This window comes from Cydia splendana, chromosome 3 (assembly GCF_910591565.1).
Source record: "Cydia splendana chromosome 3, ilCydSple1.2, whole genome shotgun sequence".
Taxonomy (NCBI): Eukaryota; Metazoa; Arthropoda; class Insecta; order Lepidoptera; family Tortricidae; genus Cydia; species Cydia splendana.
This window is the reverse complement of record NC_085962.1, coordinates 15303429-15325873: the sequence shown is the minus strand read 5'-3', so window position 1 is coordinate 15325873 and position 22445 is coordinate 15303429. Positions and strand designations below refer to the sequence as shown.

The window sequence follows — 22445 nt, the reverse complement described above, 5'->3', positions numbered from 1 at the left end:
TGCGCTGAAACTTGGCACAGTTGATTGTTAGCTGGTCTTGAGCAGAAACAGACCGGTAGACGTCGAGAGCCACCTCTCATTTAGTGGGGGGGAGGGGGGAGGGGGAAAGTTCGACGCTGCCGCGCTTCACTTGGAGCAACATTTCTCTAAAACTATACCTATTAGGGCATGTAATATATAATTTTCGGATAAATTAAGGATGAGGAATCTAGTTTTGGAACAAAAACAATGAACACTTTCTAACAAAACAAAAGCATAAAGTAGAAAATACTAAAAAACGTATTTTAGATTTTTTCATAATTACCAATTTTTTTTAAAGTGTAGCATGAATCTGAAAACAAAAAATACAGTCGTAAAGCTACACTTATTACGTTTAAGAAAATATATAGTTTATTATACAAAACTGTTGATAAATGGGAGATAAAAAATAATATTAAGCATGGGTCACAGTGATCTCAATACAAAATATTATGAATGTGCGAAAGTTACTTATAATGGACGTAGTTTAGGGTAAAGGATCCATCCTCTAAAATTTGTCATTTAAATTAATGACTTTTCCGTTTGACAGAAAGTTCAAATTTTACTAACAGATTTTTGTGGATTGGATCTTTTACCCTAAACTACGTCCAATTTGTTCTACAATCGTTTATTTTTCTTGTTTTTCGTAAATAACTCGTAAACGGTAGCCCACAGCAAAAAAATATCTTTTACGTAAATAATCTGTTTCAGATTTCTTATAAAATAAGTGCTACTTTTTTTCGCTACCATCAATATTAAAAAAAATTTTGAAGGGAAAAAAATAAATACTTAGGTCCCCTTTTTTAGTCATTCGTAAATAACTCGTAAACGATGGCCAATAGCAAAAAAATTTTTAGTACATGAATAATTTACATAAAATTTCCTACAAAAAAGGTCATTCAAACTTTTTCGCTAGGATCAATATTAAAAACGATATTAAAGAGAGAAAATAAATTCTAAGGTCTCCTTTTTAAATATTGATCCTAGCGAAAAAGTTTGAATAACCTTTTTTGTAGGAAATTTTAATCTAATTATTCATGTATTCAAATATTTTTTGCTATTGGCCATCCTTTACGAGTTATTTACGAATGACTAAAAAAGGGGACCTTAGTATTTATTTTCTCCCTTCAATATTTTTTTTAAATATTGATCTTAGCGAAAAAAAGTAGCACTTATTTTATAAGAAATCTGAAACAGATTATTTACGTAAAAGATATTTTTTTGCCGTGGGCTACCGTTTACGAGTTATTTACGAAAAACTAAAAAAATAAACGATTGTAGAACAAATTATAAGTAACTTTCCCACATTAATAACATTTTGTATTGAGATCACTCTGACCCACGCTTAATATTATTTTTTATCTCCCATGTAACAACAGTTTTGTATAATAAACTATATATTTTCTTAAACGTAATAAGTGTAGCTTTACAACTATATTTTTTGTTTTCCGATTCCTACTACACTTTAAAAAAAAATTGGTAATTATGAAAAAATCCAAGATACGTTTTTTTGTCTTTTCTACTTTATGTTTTTTTTTTGTTAGAAAGTGCATTGTTTTGGTTCCAAAAATAAATTCCTCATTCTTAATGTATCCGAAAATGATATATCACATGCCCTAATAGGTACAGTTTTAGAGAAATGTTGCTCCAATTGAAGCGCGGCGGCGTCGTACTTCCCCCCTCCCCTCCACTAAATGAGACGTGGCTCTCGAGGTCTCCCGGTCTGTATCTGCTCATGACCAGCTAAGAATCAACTGTGCCAAGTTTCAGCGCATAGTCACAAAGTGCAAGGTGTCGTGCACTAACGAAGTAGCTAATACTTGGGTTTAACTTTATTAACATTAGCACTTTCGCTGCGGCAATTTTAATGCCAAAAGTTACATAAATTCAATCGTTCCTTGTCGCTACCGGTGCAAAAGTGCCCATAATGCTCGCGGCATTACCACTCCGGATGGCTATGGACATCCTCAGTTCGTTAATTTATTTCATACATTCCTATAGTTTTTCTTCTGTTCTAATACCTACGTAATCTCATATCGGCAATCGGCACTGCCCGTTCATTGTTGTAAGTTATTATTTTCCTGCTGCTCACAGGTTGTCTGGGAGAGATCGCTTTTTTACGATAACACCGCCTGTTGTTATCTAGTTGTAATTTCTGTTTTTTTTTATGAATTCTCTATTTCAATATGGTGTGCACAATAAATAATATATTAATATTTTAATTTTATTTTTATTCTTTAACACTAATTTTATTATCATCTAAAATTAAATCGTAATTTCTGCGGCACAAATAGTTGACAGGTTGATTCACTTTTAAGCTTCTGAAGCCCCTTTTCAACATCTGTATTGCTAGCGACATCGTAATCCAAAGTTTGAATGGAAATTGGTGCAATATCATTGTCCCGAAACAGGTTGAGTTCGTGTAAGTAGGTATCGTTGGCAGCACAGTGGGGAGCCAAGCACGCCGTTGCCATGGTGATACGCTCGAGAGGGGATCCGTCCCCGAGGGAAGGAAAACCAAAACAGTAAGATACCTTCACAGTAAGTTTGATTTATTCTTCAGCAGATAATTTTGAGGGCTCTTCTTATTTTGGACAATCATTATTTAGTGTTCTTTGGTCTACGTTGCCTCTGAAACACTCTTGTTATAAACGACTGATGGCAGCATTGAATGGCACTTTATCCCCGTTCAATTTAGGCTTGACTTTACGGATCATGCATTATTTTAGGTAGCAGAACGGGCTTAAAACAGAAAAAGAAACGGAAGAATTAAGAACATAAGGAGAAATATTTTGCGCTTAATGCACATGCGCTGGCAAATCCATACTAAAGCTAGTAACTAATCCATACTAATATTATAAAGGCGAAAGTGTGTCTGTCTGTCTGTCTGTCTGTTACCTCTTCACGCTTAAGCCGCTGAACCGATTTAGTTGAAATTTGGTATAGAGATAGTTTGAGTCCCGGGGAAGGACATAGGATAGTTTTTATGTCGGAAATCATCCCTGAAGAGAGTGCGAAGGGCGGTGGAATTGAAAGAGTTAATGAATTGCCTAATAATTGAAGTAAGCAATGTGCGAATTGAATGATTGCTATTAGCATTATCCAGGCGCTATACCTACTTTAGCTGCTGTCACTAATTCCACGCAGACGAAGTCGCGGGCAAAAGCTAGTAATAATATAAACCCGGCATGAAATGTCTGAAAGAGAGTAGAGAGTATAAAACTTTTTTGAAATGTACTGTAAGGAGTATAGTGAGATATAATTTGCGGTGTCATTATCAGACTCATGGAAGTTTCTTTTAATTAAATTTTAACGATACCAATGCCCGCTTGAAAAAACTTTGTGACGTTTGTGACAGAAACAGAGCTGTGCGGATTAAATAAATGCTGCGACGGATTTTATTAAAGCCATCATGTTCCATCTATTTTATGTAGGTATAATTTATGTCATATCACGTTGGTTCTGATTTAACTGTGTATCAAATATATCGACATCCGTTTAACATATCGATTACGGTAGTCAGAGTACCTGATGAAGCTAAAATGAAGTCGCATAATTTTAACGAATGCTTTTATGCATTTTTTTACAGTTTCTTGAAAAAGTTAATCTGTAGATCTACTTTAAATATTGGAATTGATTCTAAGGTAGGTATTCATCACCATCAGTAAACTGCATTACATAAACATGATTTTAAATGGAATGCATTGCATTATTGTAATACTTATAACTTTGTCGCAAATGTTGGAAATAACTACTCGTATGATGATTAATCTCTCATTTTAACCCCAGTTTCATTTCTGTGTGTCCCCAGCTACTATTTTTAATGGATGTTCTAATAGTTGTTTTGTTACAGAGGCGATGCACTAGCCACCACCCTCTCGGCGCTGTATGGCAAGCTACTGGTCGTCATGGGCGTCGCCTTCCCAATGGCCGAAGTAATCTCTACCTACATTCCACCCTCCTTTTATGAGGTAATAATATTCTAAATACTTTTCAATTTTTCTATTAGGTAAATTGTATGTAATTTTTCTGTAAGGTAGGTACATAAACTTGTAATTATGTACCGTAATCTTTTTATGTAACCTTCACTTTTAATAATATATACAACCAGGACGATTTTTCTAAATATTTTAATCGAAGAAGTAAATAAAACGTAATAAAACGTGATAGTCATGATCTGAGTGAAATACGCCTTTCCACTAACATATCTTATGGCGTCCAGGGCTTCTACTTGTACCTGTACATCGGCAGCATGGTGTTCCTGCTCTACATGTACGCTGCGCTGCTTAGGGATCGCTCGAGGTCCGGCGCTGATTCCCCTGTCGTTGGTAGTAAGTATAACTTCAACATAATTATCGAAATCTTATGATGAACTACTATCGGGTCACACCGATTTTGCCGGATTCGTGTTTCGTCGGATTCTCTTATAATACTCGGATTGTAAATTGTGATGCCTTAAAGAAAGCCCCGCGAAACAGGAATCCAACGAAACAAGAATCCGACGAATCGGGAACTAACCAACAATTAACTTTACAAAGCAATTTGAACACTTTTTGAATTGTTTTGCAAAGAAAGTGGCTATTCCTGGTAAAAGGTTTTTAGGAAAAAAAAATATAAGAATATTTTCATTATCTAGAATCAGACTCAAGTTCATCTCCCTCCGAGTCGGACTCTTGCTCCTCGCGCACGGACCGCAGCACCGCTACCGTGCCGCACCCGCAGTACCAAATGCCGTCGAACGCGGCGAAGCGGCTGTCCCTCGGGTTCGCTCTCAGCACGAGAACTCACCACTACGGAAGCTTCTACCTCAGGATGGGTGCTGTCGGTAAGTTCAAATACCTACCATTCCCACCCAAGGACAGAGTGAACAATAAAGGGGCTATTCATAAATTACGTCATTTCAAATTGGGGGGGGGGGTTATCGGATGATGGTAGCATGACGTAGGAGGAAACGGGGTCATTCGACGCATGATGTTTGGATGATTTTAGGGGGAGGGGGGGTCAAAAATTCGATGACGTAATTTATGGACAGCCCCAAATGACATTAAATTATAACATAGTCCAATCGAGAGCGCTAGTATGTAACTTGGAAGGCGTGATATTCCACAGGCGGACCATCTCGCCTGATTGCGCTCAGTTTGCAATGGTGAAATGCGCCCTTAATCGAACGAGCGAGCGAAGCGAAGTGAAGTTCTTACATTCGACTTGAAACATTCGGCTGGCTATAGGGGCAGTTCCGTAATTTCGATGTTTTTAAGCTGATTTATCAGAGTATAGTTTGATGGGCAATAACTTAAGTAAATGTATTCTAATTTAAATTATATTAGGTAAACATGTAGTTGAGGGCATTATATTTTAGTCATTAAATGATGAGCAGGCTCGATCACGGGGTTATGGAAGAGCCTAGATGGCCCAAAAGCTATTTGTGAGGGGTCTAGCTATTCTGGTCAACTCCTTTGCAAGAAAATATGAGTGGCCATAGTGAAGATACATCATTGGTAGGGTAAGTGGATTGTTGTCTGGTCAATTGTGGGTACGCGAGGAAATAGGCGTATCAGCCATGGTCTAATAAAACATGGTCTTCTATTCCCAGAGTGACACAGGCCTACGTCACAATAACATGGCCGCTATATATAGCGCTATCGCATATTATCATATAGCGCTGTCGCATGATGACGTAGGCTTGTGTCAGTTAGGTGACCTAGAAAAGACGGGAATAGAGTACCAGGCGGAGTATATTATTATACCATGGTATCAGCCATCTTGAATTTAACATTTTTGATTCAATCGTGTCGAAAATGAAATAAATGTCTATGAATCTTATACTATATAGTTTTCAGTTCAGTTCAGTTCGGGGCGAACTACTAGCGTACCTTAATGAACCGCGTCGGAAATCAAACATACTTCAGTAGTTTGGCAGATATATGTGTTTAAAAGGGGTCCGGCTGGGGAGTAAAATCTGCAGCCGGACCACGCCTAGACCCACTGATACCCGCTACTTTCAGATAAAATTTTAATAACAGATGAATGTACCTGTTATGTACCGCTGAATAAATTGATTTCGAAAATGGTCTTATAAATTATTTTTCATACATTTCATTTTATACGCTAGCGTCGTAGCGTGGTCGTAGCTGTTAACTTAGATTAGTGTTGAATAGGTTAAGGGAGGTTTTGGCTCAGCATTTAGACGTAAGTATATAAAAGCCAAATTAAAATTTTGCATTCGATTACTTAGTTACATTTCAATAATCTGGAATTGTTCATAGTTACATCGGTTTTTTAAATTACATTTTTTAAAGACTGTCGCTAATGATATTTAATAACCAAAATTCATTTTCTTGGCTTCACGATGACTGAGTAATTTATAGTTTCCGGCTGTGATGGAGTATTGTCAATTTATAACGTGAAGCTTAATAGATTACTGAACGATAAGAATAAAAAATTGAACAACCATTTGTCAGGTAACATTAGGTAGGTACTATACAAATATTATAAACGACAATAATAATACTGTTAATTTATAGACATTCGAAATACAATTTTAGGCTGTTTCTCAGCCGTTTAATGGATAATGTCTTGTCGTCATCTCTACTTGAATTGAAACTCATCCACGATTTGCCATTACTTGCAATAAAGTACTGTTTTACACATACCAAAAATGTAGCGTGTAATACCTGTAACATTAAGAAAATAAGTTCAAGAATCTGCTTTGTTGTTGGCCAACACGTTTGAGTGTCATATTTATAACTTGAGCGGAATATGGACCCGGGTATGTCCTTAAACTACGTCCAAGACCACCGGTGGACGGGCAGCAGCGTCCCTCAAATTCGGTGTACTCGACTGCGATCGCCAACCCGCCTGCCAAGCGTGGCGATTATGGCATTCACCCCCCCAAATGGGGAGGCCTATGTTCAGCAGTGGACGTCTTATGGCTGAGATGATGATGATGATGATGATGAGCGGAATATTCCCTAAAAGGGATACTTAAGTAGTCCTTTTTCAACTGAGTTTGAATAACCCTATTATACAGGGGTTTTCAATGCTTTTCTTAATAAAAAAAATTGTTGAACCCATTTTCCTGATATATTTGTTATCAAGTATTTCGTTTTCCATATAATCATATTTTTTTTACTTAAATATGCCTAAATATGCTTTATAAGGTATACAAATTTGTATGTTTGGTAAGCTACATATGTATTTTAATTTTTCTTTTTGATTTCTAAATCATTACTCAAATGTCAAGTTGAGTTTATATAAAGGGAATTTTATTTGTCAATAAACAAGAAAATTAATGTTATTCTCTACAATTTATCAAAAAGCAGGTACTTACTGGAAAAAGACTTACCATATGAATGTGTTCACAAAAACACTTTTATTTGAAGGTTGATACGAAATAGACATGTATTTTAACCGTAAATTACTGTTTTACATCATTGGCCAATTTCACATTGTGCTCAGTGTAGAAAATTTTACATTGATAGATGAACATAAAAACGATTTAGTGACTTGCCTCGTAAATATGATGTCTAGAACCCACTTTGGGGCTGAATTGGCTATAATTAACAACGATGAGATGACCAACAATTTAATTCGCCGTATTCATGCGACAAACAATGTCAAGCTGTATATCAAAGACCACAACAAGGTTGTGAAGAACACATCACCTGACGTGTTTATAATACACGTTAAAGACTTTGTCGCTTTAAGAGTTGTACTTAGTGAATTAGACCTCGATTGGAACCGAAGACCAGAATCCTTGCATATCATTATTTTAGCAGAAACAACCAAAAAGGACCGTTTAGCGATATTCCGAATATTGTGGGAATACCATATAATAAAAGCCCTCATTATTACTGGTGACGGGGATGATACAGCATCAATATACACCTATTTTCCTTACGCAGAGGGACTGTGTGGTTTGGGTTACAACAACATTATTAAGGTATGCGAATGTGAAGATACTAATGTACGGGACATCATTCTAATTATTGACGATCTGCATAAACCTGTCTTAAGGAATTGCACCCTACAAGTTGCTACTCACAACTACCCTCCATTGGTTTTAGAGGACCCGAACCCTGAAAATACATTTGCTATAGGTATTGAACGATATTTGGTAGAAATGTTTTTTGCGCAAGAGAACATAACCTTAAATTATAAATTTTTCCCTGAAACGGATGAATTCGGAAACGTTTCTGATAACTTCACAGTAACTGGAGTTCTCAGCAAGTTGTATGAAAATGAAGTTGACATCGTTTTCGGGGGTTTTGCGCTAAATAATAGACGATCAGCATTTTTCAGTTACATTTACTCGCACTTGACAGTTGAAGACAGTTTTGTGGCCATATCTCCAAGTGCTGATTTATTAGAAAGGTGGAAAATTGTTTATATTGTATTTAGTACATTAGGTTGGTCAATAATACTGTTACTATACTTCATTTGTGCTATAATTTTATCATTTTATATTAATTCGAGTGGGAGCCGAAAACACAATTATTATTGTTCAGTATTATTCAAACTTATTGGAAACGCTACGCATAATACTGCTTTGGTTCTAACAGACAATATTTATCAAAACGTGCTTATAATACATTGGATGTGGTATATGTTTTTACTAAGCACTTTCTATCAAACGCAATTAACGACTTACACAACATATAGATTGTATAAGCCTCAAGTAAATGAATACATGAATTTACGCAACTATAATTTAAGCCCTTGTTTAGCTACTGATATAGGGCCATTTTTGAAAAACTCGGGTGATATCCCTATAATAAATGAAAAATATTTAGAACATCAAGGTTGCGAGACTGGTGACCTAGCTCTGGACCAAGTAGCAAAAACACAGACCAAGTATACAGTAACAAATTACTTAAGATATCAGTGGTGGATTACCCAGCATCCACAAGGAATACGGAAAATTCATCTCATGAAAAACAACTTTTATAATGTGCTCTATGGCATATTTTTCAAACGTGGATTTCCGCTTTTGGAAACGTTCGAAACACATGTATGGCGTTTAGCTGAATATGGTTTTATTGAAGCAATTAAAAGTTTTCACCATCTACGTAAATATTCAAGGACATCGATGGCTATAAATCAGTCTTTCGAGATACGTGTCCTTATATTAGAAGATCTAACTGTACCATTTGCCATTCTAATTTCCGGTATAATCTTTTCATGCTTCATATTTACTATTGAGTTCTTGCACACACGCAGTAGAAATTTGTAAAGTGGGTTTTCAGTCCTTAAGGGGCCCACAGATTACCAGAACGCCGGACGATATCAGCCTGTCACTTGTTCGGAACTGTCAAATTTTGCGTTTAACTGACAGGCTGATATCGTCCGGCGAACTGGTAATCAGCGGGTCCCTTTAAATAAACATGATTCTGAACGTCTGTTTATAACATTTGTTAATAATATGATACATGGTACTTTATCAGTTTGTAAAGAAAAAATGTGGCTGTACGAATACTACTCTGGTTCTTTCGTATTGTTTGCATAAAAGCTGACAAAGGACTATGACCTTACATATAAAAAATAATCAATGTATGTAAACTTAGACCAAGAAAAGTCCTCAACGATTTTGATAGCACACGCAGTGCAAGTGTTATTTTAAACGTCAAACTTCTACGAAATTATGACGTATAAATAACACTTGCACTGCATATGCTATCAAAATTGTTGCAGACTTTTCTTGGTCTAATTCGACCGCTTGCATAATGAAATTTGAGGTTCCCTTTTGATTGCAGTGTTTAGGTTGACGACTATGATAAATGATAATATTGATAATGATGATGTAAATGAAACGTAAAATAAATATCATATGATGTTTTGAAGTTAAAAGAAAGCATAATTATAGCAATTATATAAGTCCGTTATTACGATCGTTATCTAACAGTTATTATCATTAACTAACTATAGTCGCACATGGCTTTAGCTGGTAGTATCATTAGCGAACTCACGACAGTCAGTCATGCTTTACAAAATAGTGATTTATTATTTAATTAATACAGTTTATACTATTATGGCCATTGGAAATATTCGTGTTGCCGAAATGCCACAAGAATTAGTAGAGCAATGTATTGTAGATATTATTGCATCAAAATCTCAGTTTAACTCCGACATAGCTATCATTAACAATGATATTGTCACCGCTGAGTTGATTCGGAGGATTCACGAAACCAACAATGTCAAGCTTTACGTAAAGGATGGTTCCGTGCGCGTCGCTACATCGCCCAGTAGTTTTATAATATATGGCCAGAACCTATCGTATTTTCAAAATCTGATTGACTATATGAACAAGGATTATTACTGCAAGCCAGATGCTCTTTACATCATAATAATGCCAGATTTAACTAAAGATGATTTTATACTAATATTCCATACATTATGGAAGTATCATATTATAAATACGCTTATCATTGTCAAAGAGACAAATAATGATGCATCAATATATTCCTATTTTCCATATGCAGAAGGTGGTTGTGGTCGGAATTATAATAATACAATTAAAATAAGTGATTGCAATAGTGTTATGAAATCTGACATAATGGACTCGATACGTGAACATGATATTCCTGTCCTTAAGAATTGTGTTTTACAAGTAGGAACTCATAATTATCCCCCGATAGTTATAAAGGATATAGATCCGAAAAATACATTTGGTGTTGGAATAGAAATAACTTTGTTAAACATTTTAGCAAATATTGAAAATATTTCTTTAAATTATGTATTTTTTCCCGAATCTCTAGAATTTGGCCACATATCTGATAATTTTACTGTCAATGGAATATTAGGGAAATTATATGAAAATGAAGTGGATTTGGTGATTGGGGCCTTTGCGTTGAACAGTCGACGAGCACTATTCTTTGACTTTGTATGGAGCCACTTTGCGTATGAAGATAGTTTTGTTACTGTGACTCCTAGCGCCGGTCTATTAGAACGATGGAGAATCATTTACATAGTGTTTAAACCACTAGTCTGGCTTCTACTATTATTCATATTCTTGCTTTGTTCATTTCTTCTTTCAAATAATAACACTGCACTAAATAATAATAGATCTTCTGAACTTTTTAATCTATTTGGGAATTGGACACAAAACATTGCATTAAGTCTCAAAGGACGCAAATTTAATAACTTGATTATTGTTCATTGGATATGGTTTGGATTTTTAGTAAATTGTTTTTATCAAACTAAGCTAACAAGTTTTACGACTTATCGGATCAGCAAGCCACAATTGAATAAATATATGTCTTTAAATGATTACAACTTTACTCCGTGTTTCGCGTTAGACATAGGTCCGTTTATGAAATACTCTGGTCAAGTTCCTATTATACATGAAGAATATCTAGAAACAGTCGGTTGTGAAACTGCCGATTTATCCATGGATACGGTGGCGAAAACGCAAAATAAGTACACAGTTACAAACTACTATCGATACCTTTGGTGGATAACTAAAAATCCAACGAAAAAGGCACAAATCCATCTCATGAAAGAAAAACTGTACAACGCTCTTTATGTCATATTCCTAAGACGCGGTTTCCCACTTCTACGTGATTTTCATCTTAAAATGATGCGCTTAGTTGATAATGGTTTTGTGGATGTTATTAAAAAACTTCATATGATTCATAACAATGTACATTCAAATGTTGGTGGTTCATTTGAAATTAGTAGATTAAAATTAATAGATTTTATTATACCGTTTATTATTTTAAGCACAGGTTTGGTACTTGCATTTGTTATATTTGTAATTGAATTAATGCACGCCGCTAAATAAATATTTGTACTCGTACAATAGCAATAAAAACTTTGAATTAATCTTTGTGCGTTTGGCAATATTGTGTGTCTAATATATGAAATGTGTTAAGTGTAAGGAAAAATAAAAATATATCACAGTAAAAAATAATATTATTGTTGTCTTATTTGACTTATATTTTTATTTGAGGTTTTATTTATCCTCTAGCCGCCCGCAAATCAAAACTTGCCAAGATAACTGCAATTTTGATTTGTCAAAATAAATATTCATAATACAATGGAATGAGAGACCTCTAGAGGTACCACTGATTCATAGAAAACTTGCTTTTCGTTTGCCTAAAATTTAAATGTACCTACCTACATTGTGTCGATTTTAAAAATGAGGTCGACGGTCCGATTCCGGAAATGAATTAGAGAGTCACTAAATATGAAATAGTAAAGATATGTGACGTTCCACGAAAAAAGGTACCATTGCCCCGGCTGAATATTGGAGCGGCGTTAATAATAGCGTAAGCGCCAGCCGCCATAAGGTACTTTTTGCCGTGGAACGTCACATATCTTTACTATTTCATATCTAGTGAATCTCTAATTCATTTCCCGAATCGCGCCGCGAGTCCGTTTACGCTAAGTAGGTATAGTTACGACGAAAGTGGACGACCACCCCAAATATATGTAAAAGTACCTATCAGAAAAAAAAAACACGATACATTATTTGCCGCTACTGTACATCAAATTTTGTAAACATACTTTCTATAATGGAGAATATGGTTGTATGGAATAGCGGTCATCCGATCGAACAGTCAGTCGATGCAAACATAAGGTGACATCTGGCAACTGAAGCTGCAGTACTGTTGTGAAATCACTGCTGCGGCCTTGAAGAGGGCGCTGTCACTGAAAATTTCTTTGGAACATGAGTAACGCATCGACCGTTTTAATCAATATTATTATTTAACATGTATCTACTAAAATGTCTCAAATCTATCTCTAAATTAGTCGTAGTCCAGTAGTGAAGAAGAATCTATATACACAACATACTACATGCCTCTTAGTCAAGACGGATCTAATTTTCTTGCATATGTAATTTAACCTGTATTCCAAAGGGGCCCACTGATTACCAGTTCGCCGGACAATATCAGCCTGTCAGTTAAACGCAAAAGGTGACAGTTCCGAACAAAGGACAGACAGGCTTATATCGGCCGGCGAACTAGTAATCACTGGCGCCCTTAACTTTAAGAAAACCGCTGAAATACGTTTTCTTGTAGAGCAAACAAAACTATTCAACGAAATTTAAATATTCTCACGTAAAAGCTGATATGCATTTTCACGTATTCTGACAAAAAAATAAGGTCTTATAATATATTCATTAACAAGCCTTCATCCCTCTTTCAACTCCTTTGGACGAATAATTTGCAATAAAGTTGGAAGAAATTCTCGTGAATTTTAACATAACATCTTTACAAGAAGTTTGAAGACTTTTATGCACTTAAAAAATCGTTCGTGATACCTACAAACTTTCGGCCTATGTTGTTTTAGTTTTTGAACTTCTTTATGTTTTCAGTAGAAAATTAGCGGTTAATTTTCCTTCTAGACCTTATAAGCATTCGACTTCCTCACAATAATATTTTTTTCACTAGAGTGCAGCAAATCATAATTTGTACTTACATAAGCGCCAAGAAACTCAGTGATCCAAGCCGGTTTCAGATGGTTTGAAAGCATCACGTTTATCGCTAGGCGTTACTCACGTACGCCTTACGTGATGTATACGTATACGTAGTGTATTTATTTCCTGTTTAATTTCTTTTCAGCGTTCGGTATCGGCTCTATGATCTACTCGGGTCTTGAGTTCGGCCAGTACTGGGAACTGGAGAGAAACACCAACTGTCACAACGTCCTGCTGGCGCTCACGCCGGCCACTAGGATGGCCTTCATCTTCATCCAGATGTACTTCATCTTTCTTAACAATGAGGTTAGTTTTGCATTCATTGCTAATTAAAGTCAGACCACGTCATAATTTCATAGAAGTTTGACGTTTGAAATGACACTTTTGCACTGCGTGGGCTATCAAAATCGCTACAGGCTTTCCTCGGTCTAACACTATCCAGCTATTGCTAATTGTCATGCCATTATATCCTGCGTCTATGTTCTACAAAATGTAGTACCTAATTAATAATATTCATTAATATTTAATTACCTACTTATTAAGTTTTCTTTGAAAGATGCTATTAAGTAGGTAAATAGTGATTTAATTTAAAAAAAGTTAAACTGATTGAATGGAATAAAATTCCTACCTACTCGTTGAAATTGAAAATTTCCAAATATTGACAAATAATACTATATCTAAAGAAGTTTAATAGCTTCTTTAATATTAATTTCTGGCCTTTAATGTATCATGGAAAATGATTAAGATATCTTCCATAAAACTCGGAGAACTTTACTTTTACTATAAATATATTCTATGTAATTCCAGATGAAAGTGTACAAGCACAAGATAGTGGCGAGATTCGGGCTGATGCACATGGTTGGGACTAATCTCAGCGTGTGGCTGAACGTGCTCGTGCAGGAGACCAAGCACGAGATCCTCACCTTCTATGACCCGGAGAATAAGACCATAGGCTTATCGCACAGACTGGGTAATTTTCTTTCGTTACTAAACACTTACAATAATACATACAGCCTAGGTAACGAAACTTCATTGAAAAATATTTCAGGATTCTTAGGCACTCATTTTGCATTTCGATTTGAATCCATACATTCATACAAAATGCCTATGTATTAAAGCCTTATAGAATCACATTTTGCATGCCTGCATAATTGAACATATTCAGGGCTAAAAACGTGTGTCTCAATGGTGTTTTTTTTTGCATCAATCGATACCTTGTCTACGTATGTAGCCTTATTTTTATTTATAGGGTCCTATTGTTTAGCTGCATTGTTAATTTAAACTGATTTACCTGTAAACTTATAAAAAATATCACTTTCTGGACACTGAAACAATAAATGTATGGAACCTTTTTCAAAATAATCAATTTAGGCGAATTGTGCTCCAGATACTTCAATCCGCTACGAGGATCTTCGAGTCCTCGACAAGTCGACAGGAGCAAAAGCCCAGCAGTAAATGTCTCTTACAAATATACAGGGTGGTCCAATCCAAACCTTGCCGTTCAAAATTTTTTTTTAGATTCCTTACGTCGTGGGCTATCAGAATATACCCCATGTATGTTAGCCGATTTTTCGTTGTTTTCGAGTCATGATTTTTTAAACTTTTAACTTTTGTTATGAAATTCCTGGGTTCCCATACAGGTTGGCTAACAAATAACTGAATTCCCGTTGCCAGGGAGGTTTTGGGATTCTACTGAGCAACTTTTACTATGAACCAACCCCGAAATCGCGAAAAAAAAAATTTGGATGTTTCATACATTTTGGTTGGAATCTCAAAAGTTAAATGTTTAAAAAATCATAACTCAAAAACTACGAAAAATCGGCTAACATACATGGGGTATATTCTGATAGGCGATAGCCCACGACGTGTGGAATCTAAAAAAAATTTTTGGACGTCAAGGTTTGGACCAACCTGTATGTTGACGCATGGTCTAATAAAACATGGTCTTCTATTCCCAGAGTGACACGGGCCTACGTCACAATAACATTGCCACTTTATTTCAACATAACATGTTACATGGGGTCCCAGCGCGCATAAGTTGTTTGCAGAAATCGCGAAGCGTCTGGTTGACGTAACTGGTGACCGAAGAGCTGGCGGCTACCTCGCACAACGTATCAGCATTGCGATACAGCGAGGAAATGCCGCCAGCATCCTTGGTACAATGCCTCAAGGGCCTATTTTAGATTTAAGCTAGTTATTAATTTCGTTTAGTAGTACCACTGTATATATATTGTATGTAAATAAATGTTTTATACACATGTTACATGGGTACATTATAGCTATGGTTAATAAGTTAAAATATTTCTTTATAATTTTATAATTTTCATTTATAATGTATTTTATCTTAATTTTTACAATAACACGTAATTTTTAATTATTCGTTAGCAATATCTTCCGATTCACGAAAGAAATTTCAGACGTTCGGGTAATTCTATTTACATTACTGGCGACACAGGATAGCGCTGTCACATTTGACAATTCGGATCTAGATAACTTCATGCCCTGACCGTCATCCTTGTCGAACGCGTGTTAATTGTTATTTCCTTCTCGCTCAGTGTCAGCAGTCGCAGTGTTTTCCAAACTTTTCACGTCGTAAGCTTGGTAATTAATGTGTAACTGTGATTAGTTTTTTAAACGTTTGTCTTGTATAGATAAATAAAGTTTAATTTAATACATTAGATTTGTTTTATTTTACTATGTTTCTACATGAATAACTTAAAATTAATGCCGTTAAAATAATTTTCAACGTTGGTTAAAATTCTCCCACATTTTAAAGTACGAGAACCTGTAAACAGCATGATGACGTAGGCCCGTGTCAGTTAGGTCATACGCGAATCTCGGAATAGAGTACCAGGCGGAGTATATTATTATACCATGTGTTGACGTAACCAAAACTTACCAAAAAAAATATCGATTTATTAGAAAGCGGGCGATGGAAGCGTATAAATAAAAGAGCATTGCATCATGTCTTGGGAAGCGTTTATTGTACATGAGCGGTTTTTACTGTTATAAACCTATTGAACTAAAAACCTGTAATACAATAAATACATTTTAAATAAATGAAGTTTTCACCTGTAGCACAATAATAATAACAGTTTGTCAGTAACCAATGCTGCTGCCATTCAGCACAATCCGTCCAGACACTGCGGACTACTCGTTTTACTTACTGTTATTTATTTCCAATTGTATGGTATAAAAGACGGGTCGTACTTAATTAATAAGGCCCTTGTCACGCCATCGTCCCGATTGCGTTCCCATTCCAACCCGCCGGTATTCGACCTAAATTCTTGGCGAAGCTGGAATCTGATCGGCGGTTTGACGTGCTTTGCCTCATAACTGAAATGATATATTGATTGGAAGCTTCGGTTCACAAGCAATTTCCGAGTTTGCAATAATTTAGCAGGGATTATGACTTGTAATACTTAATCTATCTAAGCCATACTTATCTAAGCCTTGTTTTCTAACTAAAATATTAGATTGCTTCATTTTAATATGATCATGTTTACGTTTCAGCGTTTCAAAAGGCATTTGTCACATCATTGGCAACCGAAGTGCCTCCATCGCACCCAGCAGTAGCTCATCTACGGGTACCTCGTGGCTTGAAGGGACCTCATCACATCTTCGAGTGTCGGCGGACTAATATCATGGGCTCTTTAGTGCAAGACGCTTCGCCTTTCCTCTTTCCGTGCACTATCGAGTATTCCTTAATATGCGCTGCTATCTTATACGTCATGTGGAAGAATATATCTAAGTATCCGTCAAAAGACGTCGCAGCTGCCATCGCAAAAGCACGATTGTTGGAAGGCCTCGCGTATAAGAAATCGCCACACTTGTATAGCGTGGACTGCGCAAGAGCTCATAAAGGCCTGTTCTTTGGAATCTTGGTTTTAGTACTCACAATTATTTCTCTTATACTGTTCTTTGTTCTGATATCAAAGAAAGACTACGCAACATTAGCTGTGGTGGAAGTTAACGTATGTGAATTAGCGTTATATGCCATGACAACTTTCGCAAGTCTAGCAGGAATGGTATGCGTACGAAACCTCAAATATGATGGGAACAGAAACCTGGAGCTGGACAATATCCTGCTTGTCGGAGCGCAGACTGGCATGTTCATCTATGGAACTTTTACAATCATCGGAGGTCATTTTACTATTGAGAAGAATACCATTTTAATCTTGATTACAGCCTTATCGTCACTAGTGCAAACGACTTGCCAGACGATGTTTATCTTAGACGCGAGTCGTCGTTCAGCTAAAACACCGGATCAGCTGCGGAAAAAACCCGGGAGAGAAATCGTTACATTCCTTCTTGTAACTAATTTGGCTATGTGGGCGATAAATACGCTTGAAAAGTCTAGGGCGGAGTCCCATCCGGTGCAATTGCACTTTTACGGGTTATGGGCGTGGACGATCATCACTCACGTGTCTATGCCGCTGGCCATATTCTACAGGTTCCATTCTACAGTTTGTTTATGCGAAATTTGGAAGCGAGCCTACAAGATGAAGCCAGCTTACATGTAGCGACGAGCCTTCTACTAAGTGATCCTCGTTCACGAAATAAGCTATCGCACTTTTTAAAGCGCATATATTTAAAGTCGTTTGAAAAGAAGCGTAATTAAAATAGATTGTGCCATAGATTTAACGTGATGGATACCGGATTAGCACAGTTAGTTATTTGCTGTTTGGACAGCAAACTATACATATAATGCCAACCAAAGCTCTCATCCAATTTTATAATTGCTTATTTCCGGTATGCACTAAAAGTTAATTACTATATGTGTTAGTTTGAAGTTGACTGCTTTAAAGTTAAGTTATTGTATTTAAATATTTTAATGTGTTATTTATTTGTAGCTTTATTAGATGCTTTAAATATCACTAACAGATTCATATTGAAACAAACATTGGGGTTTCATTGAAACAAGTTTAAGATAAATATTTTCTTCCCTCAAATTGTGCACATAATTCATACATAAACTACGCATTTGTTCATTAAAAAAAAACTATTAATAGTAATGCCTACTATAAAATATTTTGCAGAAAAAAAATATTCAAGTCTTCCAATAGGTTTACAGATCACTTTTTACGACTTTTTATTCGTATTCGCATTTGCAATATAGCCATAGAATCAACATCTCAAATGAAAACAACAGAAAATGGAGATCATTCGAATGGGGTTATTGTGAAAATCTGAAATGGTATCTAACACTAATTTAATCAAATTATGTAGGTACGTGTTTTATATTACTGCTGGCCCCAAAATGCATAGTCTGATCAGATTTATACATTTTGTAGCGATATTTTTGCGATAAATGTAGTGTCAGTATTTTGGAAAATTTTAAACCATAGGAATACGTAACTAGTATATACCGAGGACCCAGTAGGTAGGCAAAAGTAACACCAAAGTTTTATATTACCAATAATGGAGTAAGTAATTTTTGGAGCTTATAATTGTATACAGTCCAGTGTTTTCACGTTTTTAGAATCTATGAAATAATAGAATTGACTTCCATTCCTACGCTACTTTTGAATAATTAAAGGTAATTTATAGAATTAAATATTACGTCCAGTGAGAACATGTAGGAACAGATTCAACTAGCCCAAATAAGTGAAATTTCATGCAAATCGTTTTTTAGCTTACTCAATTGCTCAAGTACCGGCTCAGCGTGATTATGTAGCTAACCTACTAAAGTGGTTATTTGTGTCGAAGTCTAGTCATAGGTCCCACTTTGTCAAGGACGGGATTTGCTTTTATCTTTATACGAATAATCTTTCAAAGCGTTCTTAGGCAAGCCACAAAGTGGGAGTGTTTGATTGGAAAAGACACATTTGGAACTATGAAGTTAATATCCGTAACGTTGGATTTTCAGAACACCTAAACTCTTTGATATAATATATTAATTTAGCAATAGCGTATTGTTTTCTTTGTATTCTTCTTTTATACATTTTGATATGTAGCTCCAAAACGTAGGTTTTAGGAATTTGGTATGTATTTTATTTTTGTACAAATTTACAAACACTGTGATCAGTATGCTGCATTACATTGGGTTGCATCTTATACAAGAACAACGTTAAAATTCGAGCTCTGACGCTGAGCAAGTTTACGAAGCAAAATTATTTGATACATTAATTATATCTACATATAGGTACATATGTAGGCGTAGTTTTAATACAGTTTTATTGTATTAATTTAGTTGTACATACAATAATATATACCTAAGATTCAAACAATACTCAAGAATGACAATGTTAGCTTTAAATTGTGTGGGTACTATGAAATATTTATCATAATCTACCTTCTGCCCGAATCTTCGAGCAACACCGGCTTCCGACACATCGGAAGGGAGGGGCCCAAGCGATATCTCACCGTACAAATCTTTCTGCCATTTTTCGCGGGGGGAAAGGTGCACACAGTCGCACTTCTCACACACTTACATACAAAATCCAATCTGTAATGACGACACAAATACATAGAAAATGACACACGTCAAAGACAAATCTTGCAAACCTCGATCTCTTTTTGTGTACGGACGAGTGACAAGTGTCACAACACGCACACTAACACATTTTCGTTGAAGTATGTTATTGTATTGTGAGAGATGAGAAGTCGGATTTGTCGCTCGACCGATCCGCAATTTGTACTGAGCGAGCAAAATCGATAAATCCAACAATTACATGAGACTAAAATATAATAATTGTGTTTGAATGTAATTAAACGTATGATATGTAAAAAAAAATATTACATGTGAAATGTAACACTTTCTTTTTGTAAATTTGATGTCCCCGACCTCTTTTTATAACAAAAAACCGAGCAAACAGGCATTTTTGTGTAGCAGTGTTCACGCGCGCGTCTGGACTCGGTCTAGTGAAAAATCCAAGTGCAACTAGTTTTATTACCCGCGCTAGATTAGAATGACGCGCTAATCTTGTACCTCGGCAGAGGGGAAATAGTGCGAATGCCGCCTCCCTTCCGTGTTGCTCGAAGGCCCGAATGAATGAAGCACCGACCGTGTATGCGTGGATACATATATAAAATAACAGTACTAATATAAGCTCAATTGCTTCAAATGCGTTTACCTTTACATACAATAATGCGTTACTGTTACAAGTTTTGTTTGTTATAAAGTGCAATAATGATTGGAACCGCATAATTATTTAAGTGTTTTTATTTCCCGACTTCGGCAAAATCAAAAAGAAAGAATTTTAATATCACATAACAGTCTGTGTATGTGGGTATATTAAATTTGTGTCATGTTTTCCAGCGGAGCGTCTAAACTATTAAGTTCTTTTTCTACTAGTCGACTGTAATTCTTGAATTAAGATTTCTTATACCAAACTGCTATTGGGTATTTTTAATGTATGGGCTGCCAACTCAACTATAATATTCATATCGATACAGTTTAGTCAACTATAATGAAATTGACCAATCACAGCTCGCCGCGATCAAGAGGACGAAACAAAACCATAGCTCAAATTAATTATTTTAGTTTGTGTAGTAGAAACAATTGGTTCATAAGTCAGAAACGCGCATGTGACACCCTTAATATAGCAACATCCATAGACTACGAAAACCACTTAGTGTTGCTTGTTAGTCTCCATAGGCTACGGTGGCCAAAATCGAGAAAACAACTGTCTAAAAATTGAATTTAGCGCGGAGCAAGTACCAGGGCCTCATGAGTTACGAGAAGGTGTCGTTGACCAGCCCGCCGTAGGGCGCGGGGCGCGGCGGCCGGGTCGCGTACCAGTATGTAGGTATTGCGGCTGTTCGTGAATCTTAGCTGTATACTTTTGGTTTGGTTTGTTTGTATGATTCTACTAGTTTAAAGTATTATTTTTGTTGACTAGTAGAAAAAGTATTGTATACAATAGTGATATAATCAAGCTTTTCAATCTCGTACCTTACTTAGGCAACTCAGCAAGCTTCGTTGCCTAAACACGGTACTCGACTGAAAAACTCTCTATTGTATCACGATTGTATAAAATACTATTTAATGAACGAGGTGTCATTCGATTCGTTTTCGTAGCCAGGTAGTAGACACACAGGCCAAATGTTTGACCTTTAGGGAGGAATCTATTATTTACGAAAAAAAACCGTAGTCGGGGTAAAGTTATGAATAGATTTACATGTTACTGAGGTAAGTAAGACTCGGAGTCTATTTTATTAGTCATGTTAATGAAATAGGTACACGTTCTCCATTTCGTTTAAAACTAATACCCAACCAAAATATTTATATCGACCGCTTATTTAGTTATTCGACAGTGCTTTCTTAATTTTTAAGATAATATACATACACTACATAGGTAGTACGTTTTGTAATAGGTACTTACTCAAATCCCGTTTTTATTGCTTCATTACATTACAGTTTCATACCAAATATTTGTTGAATGTCCTCTTATTACGACTTTAGTTGTGTACAGTATTATAGTGATATTAGATTAATGTTTCTTCTATATATATATGAATTATTTATTTGTTTAGGTGAGATTGTGTATTATACCTAAATAGTTTTAAGACTGTCTTTTCTGATGTTAAACGTTTACAAGCAAATAAACTCTTCAAATTTTGGATCCCGCTACCATATTGTTTTCATTACTTAGGTATCATAAAACCAAAATCAACGTCCACCAAAATTAAGTCCACCAATATTTCTGTGGGGATATCTAAAGAGTCGAGTGTACCGTACCTTAATAAATTGATGAAAATAAAATACCCCAATTAAAACAAAACATTTACGGTGAGGTACCCGCGATCCCCCGACGCAAGTGTCAGCGAGTTTTTCAAAATTGACACAGTCGATTGCAGGAGTGCCATCGACAAGACGGATACCTATGATGTAATTCGATCCATGTGCATTAAATATGCATCTGCAAAAAAATTGCATCAAATTGTTGTCAGAAACGATAAATGAAATTAAGAATATCTTGTATAATTTTATTTCTGTCAAAATGTTACAAAAGTACAAAAATGTTTGGCCCACCCTATACAACCTATTTCGTATCTTATTAATTCA

The 22445-nt window shown here is 35.7% G+C and overlaps 3 protein-coding genes across 5 annotated transcripts in view; all 3 read left to right on the top strand.

Annotated features, from left to right (window-relative positions):
* LOC134806793 (proton channel OtopLc-like) overlaps positions 1 to 18430 on the top strand; it is a 75977-nt gene extending 57547 nt beyond the window's left edge. The window contains exons 4-9 of one of the 3 annotated variants that reach the window (XM_063780155.1): positions 3872 to 3989; positions 4241 to 4349; positions 4655 to 4843; positions 13581 to 13741; positions 14243 to 14405; positions 16949 to 18430. In XM_063780155.1, coding sequence (XP_063636225.1) covers positions 3872 to 3989; positions 4241 to 4349; positions 4655 to 4843; positions 13581 to 13741; positions 14243 to 14405; positions 16949 to 17958 — 1750 coding nt within the window. In that variant the 3' untranslated portion in view covers positions 17959 to 18430. The remainder of the gene's footprint in view (positions 1 to 3871; positions 3990 to 4240; positions 4350 to 4654; positions 4844 to 13580; positions 13742 to 14242; positions 14406 to 16948) is intronic. The other 2 variants (XM_063780157.1, XM_063780156.1) reach the window with 2 other exon arrangements.
* LOC134806674 (uncharacterized) lies at positions 7592 to 9259 on the top strand. The gene has a single exon (XM_063780001.1). It carries the CDS (start codon positions 7592 to 7594, stop codon positions 9248 to 9250), a length of 1659 nt encoding a protein of 552 aa, XP_063636071.1. The 3' UTR covers positions 9251 to 9259.
* Positions 9934 to 11845, top strand: LOC134806809 (uncharacterized). The gene has a single exon (XM_063780194.1). It carries the CDS (start codon positions 9995 to 9997, stop codon positions 11795 to 11797), a length of 1803 nt encoding a protein of 600 aa, XP_063636264.1. The 5' UTR covers positions 9934 to 9994; the 3' UTR covers positions 11798 to 11845.
* Positions 18431 to 22445: the final 4015 nt, after the last annotated feature.

What these genes read in the sequence shown, in the direction of transcription:
- LOC134806674 (XM_063780001.1), top strand. Translation starts at nt 7,592, where the DNA reads ATGACCAACAATTTAATTCGCCGTATTCATGCGACAAACAATGTCAAG.
- LOC134806809 (XM_063780194.1), top strand. Translation starts at nt 9,995, where the DNA reads ATGCTTTACAAAATAGTGATTTATTATTTAATTAATACAGTTTATACT.